General features: G+C 49.5%; 1 protein-coding gene across 4 annotated transcripts in view; it reads left to right on the top strand.

Moving 5' to 3' along the window:
• The window catches only part of DPP3 (dipeptidyl peptidase 3), a 31727-nt gene that overhangs the window by 13752 nt on the left and 5595 nt on the right, over positions 1–12380 (top strand). For all 4 annotated transcript variants that reach the window (XM_017667222.3, XM_017667221.3, XM_017667225.3 and 1 more), the window contains 10 exons: positions 1181–1311; positions 1427–1557; positions 1634–1692; positions 4057–4251; positions 4458–4570; positions 4933–5025; positions 6435–6497; positions 6595–6719; positions 6820–6940; positions 8006–8185. In XM_017667222.3, coding sequence (XP_017522711.1) covers positions 1181–1311; positions 1427–1557; positions 1634–1692; positions 4057–4251; positions 4458–4570; positions 4933–5025; positions 6435–6497; positions 6595–6719; positions 6820–6940; positions 8006–8185 — 1211 coding nt within the window. The remainder of the gene's footprint in view (positions 1–1180; positions 1312–1426; positions 1558–1633; positions 1693–4056; positions 4252–4457; positions 4571–4932; positions 5026–6434; positions 6498–6594; positions 6720–6819; positions 6941–8005; positions 8186–12380) is intronic.

Raw genomic sequence — 12380 nt, 5'->3', positions numbered from 1 at the left:
GGTTCAAGGGTATAGGAGTAGAACACACCGGAATATAACCTGTACTTAGAGTACAGGATGTGGTATAGACAGTTGTTAAGAGAGTGGCTCTGGAGCCAGGCTGCCTGAGTGTATCAGTTATCTGTGGTGGCGTAACAAACAGCCCGTGTCTAGTTGATGATGTCTGAGGCCTCAGCTGGGAGTCTTGGAGGCTAGGGCTGTCCATCAGAATACCTCATGTGGCTTCTTCACATTGCTCATGGTGACTGGGCTCCAGGAGAGCCAGGTGGAAGCTGTCACCTTTTACAACCTAGCCTCAGCAGTCACGTGCCATCACTTCTGCTGTAGTCACAGGCCTGCCCAGGCTCAAGAAGAGGGAATGTAAGTGTCCCTCACATCCTGAGGGGAGAAGTCACATTGGGAAATGGCAGATGGGAGATACCGTGGCTATCTTTTTTTTTCCCCCCGTATAACCTAGAAGTATATTATATTGATCAGAGACAGCAATACAACATTTGGTCAGAGACAAAAGTACAAAATACAATAATGTATCTGTATCCCACTGCTTCTGTAATAAATCACCACAAATTTAGTGGCATAAAGCAACAAGAAATTTATTCTGTTGTGGTTCTGGGGGGTCCAGTCTAAAACAAGACTGCAATTCCTTCTGGAGCCTTGGAGGAAGTCTGTTAGGAAACAGACTTGGAATTGCAGAAAAGCTCTCCCATCTCAGCGTCTAGAGGCTGCCTGCGTCCCCTGGCTCATGTCCCCTTCCCCACAACTCCAGCTTCTTTCTCCTCATCACTTCTACCTCCCTTTCACCCTCTTGCCTCCTTCTTATAAGGCCCTTTGTGATTATATTTAGGGTATGATTATCTTTTAAAATACAGTCTGCCACACTGGGTTTGAATCCCTCTCTGCCACTTGCTGCCTGCGTGACCTTAGAGACTGACTTTACCTCTTGGGGCCTTTGTTTCTTCTTCATCTATAAAATGAAGATAATCATTTCCCTCTCCCTCCAGAGTTGATGTGCGGCTCAAATGAGTTAACACATGTTAACTTAGAACATCTCATGGTACATAATTATATATTTTTGAAGATGAGTAATAGGGAGCCATTGAAGATCTTATATTAAAAGGGTGAGATGCCTTCTGGGGTGTCTTATGCTAACCTTTTCCCTGAGCAAACCCTCTTCCCTCAGAGCCTCCTCTGGATTCTGAAATGACTTCCAAGCTGAAGAGTTATGAATTCCAGGGGAGCCATTTCCAGGTGACCCGCGGGGACTATGCACCCATTCTCCAGAAGGTGGTGGAGCACCTGGAGAAGGCCAAGGTAGGGTTGGCTGGCTGGGGCCAAGGCGTGTGGGCTCTGGACCCATGGGGGTAGCAAAACAGGATACGGGGATGGGTGAGTGGCCTGAGGCCAACTGAACCCTGTTCATCCCCAGGCATGTGCAGCCAACAGCCGCCAGGAACAGATGCTGGCCCAGTACATAGAGAGCTTCACCCAGGGCTCCATCGAGGCCCATAAGAGGGGCTCTCGCTTCTGGATCCAGGACAAAGGCCCCATTGTGGAGAGGTGTGGCACCCCACCTTCGCCCCTGCCCTGCCCCCTCCTGTCACCCCTCCTCCATCTCTGCCCTTCTCTCCCCCAGTTACATCGGGTTCATCGAGAGCTACCGAGACCCCTTTGGTTCCCGTGGAGAGTTTGAAGGTAACTTCTAGGAGGAGGCAGGTCAGGTGGGGACCCCTTACCCTGTCCCGCAGGTCTCCCCACCTCAGCAGTGCTGGAAACAATCACGACAGCCCGCGCTGAGGATCTGCCGTGCCCTGGGCACTTACCGTGTTAGCTTGCTTGGTCGCCATCATCGCCCGGGGATTTCTTTCCTCCCTTCGCGGACATCGGAACTGAGGGGCAGTTGGTGTGTGGCCCAGACGAGGCATGTGGCTCTGAGCAGCTGTGCTGTGCTGCCTCTGGTGTCTGGTCCCAGCACAGACTCCCTCCGTTCCAAGCCCGCTTTTCCATTCACCCTACCTTGGGGCAACTAACCCTGCTTCTGAGCATTAACCAGTCCCTTTGGATGTCTGGGGACGTGATGTATTAGGTGCAGACTTCTCAGCCCAATGCCAGGCACATAAAAGGTACTGGGTGAGTGGGAGTGTAATTCACATTATGACTGTCAGCCTTACTTGGCCACTGTCATCCCAGGGCAGGTGGCAGGCTGCCTCATCCCTCATGCCCACGCTCCCTTGAGACCCACCTATGCAAGGCCGGGCATCCAGCCTGAGGATTGTTCCTGCCACGCCTTATCCTCCCAGCACCTAGATGTAGAGTCTGGAGCATCCAACCACTGAAAACCAGAGGTTACCCAGGAGGAGGAGGAGGAGAGCCCCTGCAGCCCGCAGGGGCCTTGGGTCTGAGCCCCTACATGCAGGCCCAGGGACGAGGAACGTGGGGCAGACCGTGCAGGGGCCTTTAGGGGAGACAGGTGTGCATCCCTGCAGCTTTCCTGCGTGGGTTCTGATCTACCAGGCCTGCTCCGAGGGCTGAGACACCAGGGCCTCCTCAGAGGCCACAGCTCTTCGATCTCAGTGCCTCCACCCCCTCATACGTAACTCATTGTGATTATTAGAGAAGTTCATGGCCAAAAATTTTGAGAATACTGGAAAAAAATAAGCTGTGATCATACCCACCCCACGGTTGAAATTTGGAGTGTACATTTTATCTTTTGGTTTCAAATAGAACTATAAATGTTTAAAAACATGCGTGTGTGCATGCTATTTAAAAATCCCTGTTTGTTGTAAGGAACTGGAACAGTACACGAGTATGTAGGATAAAATGTGAAATCTCCCCTTTGCTACCCTCCATGTCACTCCCTCCAGGGGTCACTAGAGTTCACAAACCTTCTAGACCTCTGTTTAAGCAAGCACATGCACACACTCACATGCTACTTTTAATTCATCTGGGTAAATGAGATTATACTCTACATACCGTTCTGCCACTTGCTTCTTCACTTAGTGATACGTCTTGGATGTCTTTTCATATTGGTACATACAGACCTGCCATGTTCTTTTAGTAATTGCATAATATCACAATATATCATAAATAATTCTCCCTGACATTTGACATTGTACTACACATCTGACAGTTGCCTTGTGTGCTGTTATATAGCTGCCCCCTAACCTATTTACCTAATCTCTGACTGTTGAACATTTCGGTTGCCTTTTTCTTTGCTATTTTAATCATCCTGTTTTCCTGGCCTGGTTTGACAATTCTGTCTGGTACAGTGGATCCAGACAGAGAGACTTTGCAGAGCTCCACCCTTGGAAAGGTTAACCCATTCTGCTCAAGAGCCTGACCAGGCAGCAGTCTAGGCCAAACCTTTCCAAGGTATAGCCCATGCAGGGGTAACAGAAATTATACCAAGAAGGGCTCAGTGCTAAGCAGCAAAGGGTCTTGCCTGCAGGACTCTGCAGTGCCTATAATATGCAACTGTGCCTTAGGAAACTCTAAGTATTTAGAGATCAATTATATAGTACTGCCCAAACTTATTTCACCAGAGAGCTCTTTGTTTATGAAGGCTCTCGTAGAAACTGTTTGCTGTGGAGTGCAACTTCGGAAACACTGCTTTGAGCTAGGAACTTGAACTGCTTTAGATCTAAAAGGCACAGGCCTAGCCTTGGTGCAGCAGCCTCACTCTGCCCCACAGCCAGATGCTCTAGCTGTGTAGGACAGCTCACAGTTCCTCCAAAGGGAAATGCATCTTTCTTTGCTCATGTGGTCCCTTCCACTGGAAATCTGGTCCTTTCTCCACCACCCCTAGGTACTCCCCACAAACTCCTATACGGTCCATCTCAGATGTTACCCAGTGAGGCCTTCTCTCTACCCCCACCCACCTCAAACAGTGACTTCAATGAAGGCAGAGCCCAGGCCTGGGTCACTGTTCATCCCAGTGGCCAGCACAGGGTCATAGTGTACAAGCATCCAGTAATTGGCTGGAGGGGTAGGGGGTTGAGGAAAGGGTGGGATCCCGGATCCCTCCCCCACCCGGCTAACGTCCCCTTCCCTCCCCTGCAGGCTTCGTGGCCATGGTGAACAAAGCCATGAGTGCCAAGTTTGAGTGGCTGGTGGCAAGTGCAGAGCAGCTGTTGAAGGAGCTGCCCTGGCCCCCAGCCTTCGAGAAGGACAAGTTCCTCAGCCCCGACTTCACCTCCCTGGATGTTCTCACCTTCGCTGGCTCCGGCATCCCTGCTGGCATCAACATCCCCAACTGTGAGCTTCCCCAGGCCTGGTCAGTCCCACCGTGACCGTGTCCCCTGAACCCCCAGGAATGTCTGCTTAGAGTTGCTCTGTCCGCCTCCACACACTCATGCTGGCCACAAATTGCTGCTCAGTTCACCATCTTAGCCTGTTCCTTTTGTCTGTGACCCTTGACCTTTGCCCCTTTTTCCTGTTACCCTTCCTGCCTTTTCCTGCAGATGATGACCTGAGGCAGATGGAAGGCTTTAAGAATGTGTCACTGGGGAACGTGCTGGCTGTGGCCTACGCCACGCAGCGGGAGAAGCTTACCTTCCTGGAGGAGGATGACAAGGTGGGTATCGGCATCCCGAAGGTCAGGGTAGGCATGGCCTGCCCGGCTGACCCAGGAAGGCAGACTGTCCAGTGCAGGGGAGAGGAAAGAATACTGCTTTGGTCCTGGCTCTGCCACTTCCCGGCTGCCCTGTCACTTCCTGGCCTTGGGACTTGGGAGCCTGTTTCCTCAGCTGTCACAGTGGAGGCCTCCCTTCCTCCAGGGGTGTCACAAGAGTGAGATGGGCCGTGTGGTGCTCGGTGTGGGGCCTGGCCGATAGTAGGCCTCTATCGAATGTGCATCATGACGGCCTGGCAGAGGGGTAGTTGGCAGGCTGCGTGCTGTGCGGGGACGGTGGACAGCGTGGCTCTCTGTCTCGGCAGGACCTGTACATCCGCTGGAAGGGGCCCTCCTTTGATGTGCAGGTGGGACTGCACGAGCTGCTGGGCCACGGCAGCGGCAAGCTCTTTGTGCAGGTGAGAACTGGCCAGTGGACCCCGTGTCATCAGACCTCCCTGGGGGTGAAGCTGCTCCCTCCAGGGGGCATGGCCTGCCAGAGGCTTTGGGCCAGGTAGGGAAGTGGCAGTCACTGGGGATGTCCCTGTCTTGCCCTGCCCTGAGGATCGAGTGGTTGCAGAGGGGCCTGCAGGAGAGTCCAGCTGGGAGCCCCTCACCGCAGTCTTTGGCACAGGTAGAATTGTTTGACCCGAGTCATGGATGCCTGCCCTGAGGGCATGGCTTAGAAAGCCCGGGAGGCCGGGAGGCCAGGAGGCCGGGAGGCCGGGAGGTGGTGGTCTCTGGATGCTCGCAGGCCTGAGGCTACAGCACTGTCTGTCTTTGTACCGCTTTTCCTGGAGCCTATACCTCTCCAGGTATTACAGGGAGCCACCTCTCCGCAGAGCAGCCCCTTTCTGCCACCTGGTCAAAGTGGCTGGAGCCCCCTTGATACCCACCCACTCAGGGAATATGAAAAAGACAGACAGCCTTTCTGGCAGGCCGGAAAGAGCCCATCATGGACCCCCGGCAGGGCGCTGTGCAGATGACCTCAGATGAGGCGGCTGGGGCGAGGACATCAGGAGGACTCAGAGAGCAGCTGCTAGGGGCTTTGAAGTCACAGGGCAATGGGGACAAATGTGGCCACTTTGGCCTGGGACAAATCAGTTCCCCCCAATGAGCCTCAGTTGGCCCATCTGTAAATGGAGTTCCTGACCCCTACCAGGTGGGATGTTATGAGGAACAAACGTACCTGGGCTTGCCTGACACAGCAGGCCCTCTGGAGATGGGCATTAGTATTAAAGGACTGTGCTTGGAGGTTATGTGCTCACATTACACTTTGGGGTTCCTAGTCCCTGAGCCTCCATGTCTTCCTCTGTGAAATCGGGCAATAGGAGAGACTTCCCTGGAGGGTAACTGTGTGGATTGAATGCGTGGTGCGTGAAAGACATTTGGTACATGGAGTGGACCGTAAAGCCAATGCTTGATGGAGGCCGAGGATCGTGTGCCGAGTGCCTCCGCCAGCATGGGAGGGGACTTGGGGCATGGAGCTGGGCTTTCTGGCCCCCAACTAGGACATCTCTGGGGTCTGGGTCTTCATGCGACTTTGGGCAAGTCTCTCTGCTCTCTGGCCCCCAGTGTCCTCTTGTGCAGTGGGGCAGTGGCTCTGGCCCTTCCAATTGCCAGGGGCTCCGGGAGGGCCGCGGTGTCACAGGACTCAGGTTGGATGTAGCGGTTTATGTTGACGGACCTGCTGCCCTTCCCATCTGCTTGCTGCTCCCCGGGCACCTTTCTGAGCCGCTCGTCAGGCCCTTGGGTCCCAGGGCTGAAGGCTAAGCTGGGGCATGGGCACCTTTCCCTCATGTGCCCCATGTTCCTGACACTCCTGCAGGATGAGAAAGGAGCATTCAACTTTGACCAGGAGACAGTAATCAACCCAGAGACGGGGGAGCAGGTGAGGGCCGCTCAGCAGAGCCCCAGGGTGCTGGGAGGGTGGGCACTGACAGAATGGCAGCCACCCCTAAGCCTGCTTCCCGGGCCTCCCCTCCCAGATTCAGAGCTGGTACCGGAGTGGGGAGACCTGGGACAGCAAGTTCAGCACCATTGCCTCCAGCTATGAAGAGTGCCGGGCTGAAAGCGTGGGCCTCTACCTCTGCCTCAACCCCCAAGTGCTGGAGTATGAGCAGCAGGCATGGGGGGTGGGCCTCCTGTGGATGGGTGGGGTGCTGGCAGGGAGGGCAGGGCCCAGGCAGCCTCTGACTGCCCCTGTCCCCCAGGATCTTTGGCTTCGAGGGGGCTGATGCGGAAGATGTGATCTACGTGAACTGGCTCAACATGGTTCGGGCTGGGCTGCTTGCTCTGGAGTTCTACACCCCTGAGGCCTCCAGCTGGAGACAGGTGGGGCCTCAAGGGGTTGAAGGGAGCATCCACAGGGCCAAGATCAGGGTTCTAGTACGCGACAGACTGTATCTATGAGGCACATGAACCAAGCTTAATCCCAGCCTCCACTGCATCAGGGGCAATTCACAGCACTGTTGTGAGCCTCGGTGTCCCTGTCTATGAAATGGGAGTAACAGGTCTCCCTGCAACCTTGAGGATGAATCGGATGAGGTGATTTTACAACTAGTAGATGATCTGCAGAAAACTTACTCTGTGCCGTGCATAGTTCTAAACACTTTACCTGACTTAACTCACTTGTTCCCAGTATCAACCCTTGAGGTAAGTACTGTCATTGCCCTCATTTTAGAAAGGGGGAAATTGAGGCGCAAAGAAATTAAGTAACTTGCTGGTAAGGCAGGATTGAAATCCAAGCATTCTGCCTCCAGAACTGTTGGACTAGACTGGTTTTGAGACCGACATGGAAATAGGCAAGCAATAGAAAAGCGTTTGAAAGTCAGGCAAGTGTGATTTGAGGAGGCAATATTATGTTATCAAAAGGACACATGTTTACAGTCAGGAAACTTGGGTCTGAGTCTTCACTCTCCCTTTCCAGCTGTGTGACTCTGAATAAGTTACTTCACCTCTTTGGGCCTCTGTTTTGCCGTCTGTAAACTGGGGATAATGGGGCCCACTTGGTCTCAATGCTGAAAGCAGATAAGATCGTGGAGGAGAAAGTGCTCAGGGTCCTGGTGAAGGGACCCTGGGGGTAACTACTGTCGTCATGATGGGGTTTAGAGCAGTAAAGGGTGGGAGGATAACAAGGGTGAACACAGGGCTCTGGGTCCTGCCTAGAAATGGCCTCCCTGTCTCCCAGGGCAGCCTTTCCTCCCCAGTGAGCAGAAAAGGGAGGAGACATTTGAGGGGAGAAGAATAGGCAGAAAAAGACTCACAGGGTCGGGGAAGTAAAACAGTAACAATAATTGACAGTTGATCAGAATATACCATATATCAGGCCTTGGGCCATGCTCTTGATATGTCTTTTCTCAGGGCCACAAATGATTCCTCTTTCCTTGGCCCTGGCAGGCCCACATGCAGGCCCGGTTTGTGATCCTGAGGGTCTTGCTGGAGGCTGGCGAGGGACTCGTTACTGTCACTCCCACCACAGGCTCTGATGGGCGCCCGGATGCCCGGGTCCGCCTTGACCGCAGCAAGATCCGGTCTGTGGGCAAGCCCACCCTGGAGCGATTCCTGCAGAGACTCCAGGTAAGTGGAGGCCTCTCGCCTTGGAGGCTCCCTCCAGCCTCACCCCTTCTCCACACTCTCTAACAGTGCCTCATAAACTCATCTGTCATTCATCCACTCATTTGATGAATCTGTATGCCAAATGTTACCATGTGCCAGGCACTGGGAACCAGCTGCAAACAATTTCTTATACTGTAGTGAAGGAAGGTAGACAATAAACATGTAAACAGTAAGTGACTAAGATAATTTTAAATCATGATGAGAGCTGCAAAGACAATAAAACGTGGTGATGTGATAGCAAGTGAGATTGGAGGGGAAAGGAATAGAGTCACCTTAACCTGGGTGATCAGGGAAGGCTTCCTGGATGAGGTGGCATTTAAGCTAGAATTTGAGTGCCAAAGTGGAACCAGCTACAAGAAGATCTGAGAGCAGGGGAAACAGAAAGCACAAGGGCTGGTCTTAGGACTGGAGTGAGCTTGGTGGGCTGAGTAACAGAGGCAGGCCTGCAGTTTGGTGAGGAAAGGAGGAACGGACAGTGTCAGCACAGGTTTCCCTCCCAAATCTAATCAGCTGTGAACTGGGGCATCATACTTGGCCTTGCTGGGCCCCACTTTTCTTATCTGTCAAATGGGATGCATCACCTGCTTTACCTGGCAGGAATTAAATGAAAGCAACATATACATGGAGCTGAGCAAATAGAATGTTGTGTTATCCAAGCCATTGTGACATGCAGTGTGGTCCAGGACCATCAGTGTCACCCAGGAGGTTAGAAATGCAGATTCTCAGGCCCTCACCCCAGACCACATGATTCAGCAATTCTGAGAGTAAGGCCCAGGAACCTGCATGTTTACTAGCCTGCCAGGTGATTCTGACACCCAGCAAAATTTGAGGACCCCTGAGAATGCACTCTTCACAGCTCAGTAATTTCCATCAGAACAGGGATCTGCCGGCTCTTAATCTGTAGAAGGCCCAGCCTTCAATTCAGCAAATATCTCTCGATGATTATACTCCCACCTATTTCCAGAAAGGATTTAAGGCATTTTTCCATAAAATATATGCATTTGGCCATTTAGCTTGCCAATGGGTTTCAGCCCTGGGCAAGTTCACTATGGATTCAGTGAGACCAGGGAATGACAATGGAACGTTCTTGGGGTGAAAGGGTTTATTACCCGGCTTGTTCTCCTGGCGATAGGTCGAGCACTAGAATTACCTCTGCTTCCAACAGTCTGCAGTTCTATAATCCTCCTACGTCTCTGTCTCCGCCCAGAGCACTGGCCAGAGCTCTTTATATATGGCTCAGTCAGTAATAGTTTAGTGCCCACGGGTGCGGAAGCAGTAGCCAGTTACATCGTCAAGTAGTTTAGGTTCAGGCGAGGATCCTGGATATAGGAACCCCAACTTTCCCCAAACCATTAAAGTAAGATAAAATTAGAAATGAAAAATCATTAGATGCAAAATGAATGTGGTGTCTTGGATGAGATACTGGAACAGAAAAAAAAATTAATGGGGCAACTAGTGAAATCTAAACAGAGTCTAGAGTTTAGTTAGTAATGTTCCAATTTCATAAGATGTTAACAACAGGGGAAACTGAGTGTGGGTTATATGAGAACTCTGTACTGTCTTTGCTACTTTTCTATAAATCTAAAATTATTTATTCCAAAACAGTTTATTAATAATAATAAGTCACCAGATGAAGGAATCAAATCTGCCAAATCCTAGGCCAATATGGAACTGTGACTGAGTATTGCACAAGCATAGAATGTTCCACTTTAAAGACTGAACTGTCGGGGTCTCTGTACAGGAAGGATCATTCACCAGATCAGTAGTGTCCTCAGCAATCATTTTAAAGAAGATAACGGAATATGGAAGCATTCTTGGTGTGGCTGTTTCTTCTATCAGCCTCCTCATTAAAGCCAGGGGCGCAGCAAGGAGACAGCAAGCGGGGAAGATGAAGGAAGGCACTTCCACAGGGAAAGGCTTCAGCCAGCAGTCACAAATACAGTCATAATTTTCACCCACCTTTGGCCCATCTTGGTAAAATTGGCAAAGTTGGGTATAAATCTGTATTTCTGGCTTGGAAGGATTGACATCAATAGGCTCAAGTCCTATGTAAAATATTGGCTGGAAGTGAGCAGCAGCCACTGCACTTGGACGTTTGGACTTTGGGGCATTTGGGCCTGGCCTGACTCTCCGGTTTGCGGGGCCTGCTCCCTAATACCTGTACTGCCTTAGTCAGGTTTATGATACCATAAACCTTGCATCCATGTTGCCAGCTCTCTATCTGGGTTAAGCCGCTGGGGTCTAACACAGCAGCTTGAGGAAGGTGTGTTCAGCACTTCTGGGGTGTTAAGTGCCATGGGGAAGAGGGAAAGGTGAGACGTTCTCTTTAACTTTCCTCCAAGAGTTCCCAGTTGGCTTTATTTACCTCAGAGCTAGGGAAAATCATTCTAACCCTGGGTCTGAGAGGTGGAGGCTTACCTGGAGGGAACCCTAGTAGCAGTCCTGCTTTGCCCCTTGCAAATTGGCAGAAGTAAGGATATTTGGAAAATCAGATATTTGGGAAAGAACCAAGTTGAATGCCCAGAAATAAACTATATAATCATTGAAACCAAAAATAAGCAGGTCAGACAGGTTTTAGATCCAGCTGGAGATAAATCACACAGCATATAGCATAGAGAGACAAAGATTGAAAATGTGAGAGAGGTTAAGTGACATGGAGGAGAGTGTGAAAGAGTCTGATGTACATAAACCAAGGTTCCGGGAGGAAAGGGGAGAGAAAAGGAGGGAGAGGGAGTATTAGAAGGGATAATGGCCAAGAATTTCCTACAACTGATTAAAAACCCAATTCAGAAATCCATCAAGTTTAAGAGTTCAGTGGAGAGAGGGAAATATGGAAAGTTGAAGAAGGAAAATCACGGATGTCAGAACAGACACAAGTAACCCGAAGTAGAAATACAGAGAAGACCAAAAAGCCAAAGTTGATGATTTGAAAAGCTAATAAAATTGGCAAACGTCAGGCAAGATTAGTCAAGAAAAAAAGTGAAGGCACAAATAACAGTAGAAATTTTAAAGGGTACATAACTTCACAGGTAGCAGAAATTTATGGCAATAAAATATACAACTTAGGTGAAATGGACAAATTCCTAGAAAAATAAAATGAATTAAAGTTGACTCACAAATAGATGAATAGATAACTTGAATAGTCCTGTAACTGTTACAGAAGTTAAATCAGTGGTCTAAAATATTCATATAAAAATTGCTAAGTAGAGAGTTTGATAAGTGAATCCTACTAATTGTTCAAGTAGTGGATGGTATCAATTTTACATAAACTCTTTCAGATAACAGAAAAGGAATGTTCTCCACCTCATTTTATGATGCTACTTTGACCAAAATCAGAGTTCAAGAGAGGAAAATGTAAACACCAGAATTCTAAACAAAATCTTAGCAGGCCAAATCCAGAAAATACCAACTTGGGTTTATCCCAGGAAAATGAAGTTTATTTAATATTAGGAAATATATTTATGAAAATCACCATATTAATAGATTAATGGAGAAAAACCATGACCATACCATAGCTTTAGAAAAAGCTCTTGAAAGTAATTTATGAAAGTCATTTATATCCACCTATGATAAAAACTCTTAGAAAATGTAGCGTTGCGAAGAATTTTCTTTACTGATAAAGAGTGTCTCAAAAAATTAAATACAGTAAATGCCATCTGTTGAAACACTAAAAGATTCTCTTTAAAACCAGGAACAGGTCCCAAATGCTCCTTATTTCGACTTCTGATCAACAGTGTACAAAGTTCCCAGCATTTGGAAGGAAACAAGAAAAATTAAGTTCAGGCATTAGAAAGGAAGAAACCACACACATTATTTGGCAGATGTGACTGTCCGTATAGGCATGCCACAAGATTCAGTAAACAATTGTTGAAATTCATAAAAGAGTTGAGCAAGTTTGAATGAAGTGCCAAGGAGGTTTTTCATGGAACTGGACAAGCTGATTGTAAAATTTAGATGGAAGCATAAAGGCCCATGAATAAGAATAAGGGCCAAGGCATTCCTAAGGCAAAAGAGTTTGGGGGACTTGCCCCACTAGATATCAAAATACATTCTAAGATCACTCAGCTCTGTGTGGTCCTGGGGTGGGAAAAAACAAATTGATCAGTGGAACAGAACCAAGAAGCAGGCATTGACTTCGGTTTATGGTGGACGTGGC

Source organism: Manis javanica, chromosome 11 (assembly GCF_040802235.1).
Source record: "Manis javanica isolate MJ-LG chromosome 11, MJ_LKY, whole genome shotgun sequence".
Taxonomy (NCBI): Eukaryota; Metazoa; Chordata; class Mammalia; order Pholidota; family Manidae; genus Manis; species Manis javanica.
This window is presented reverse-complemented; position numbering and strand designations above follow the sequence as displayed.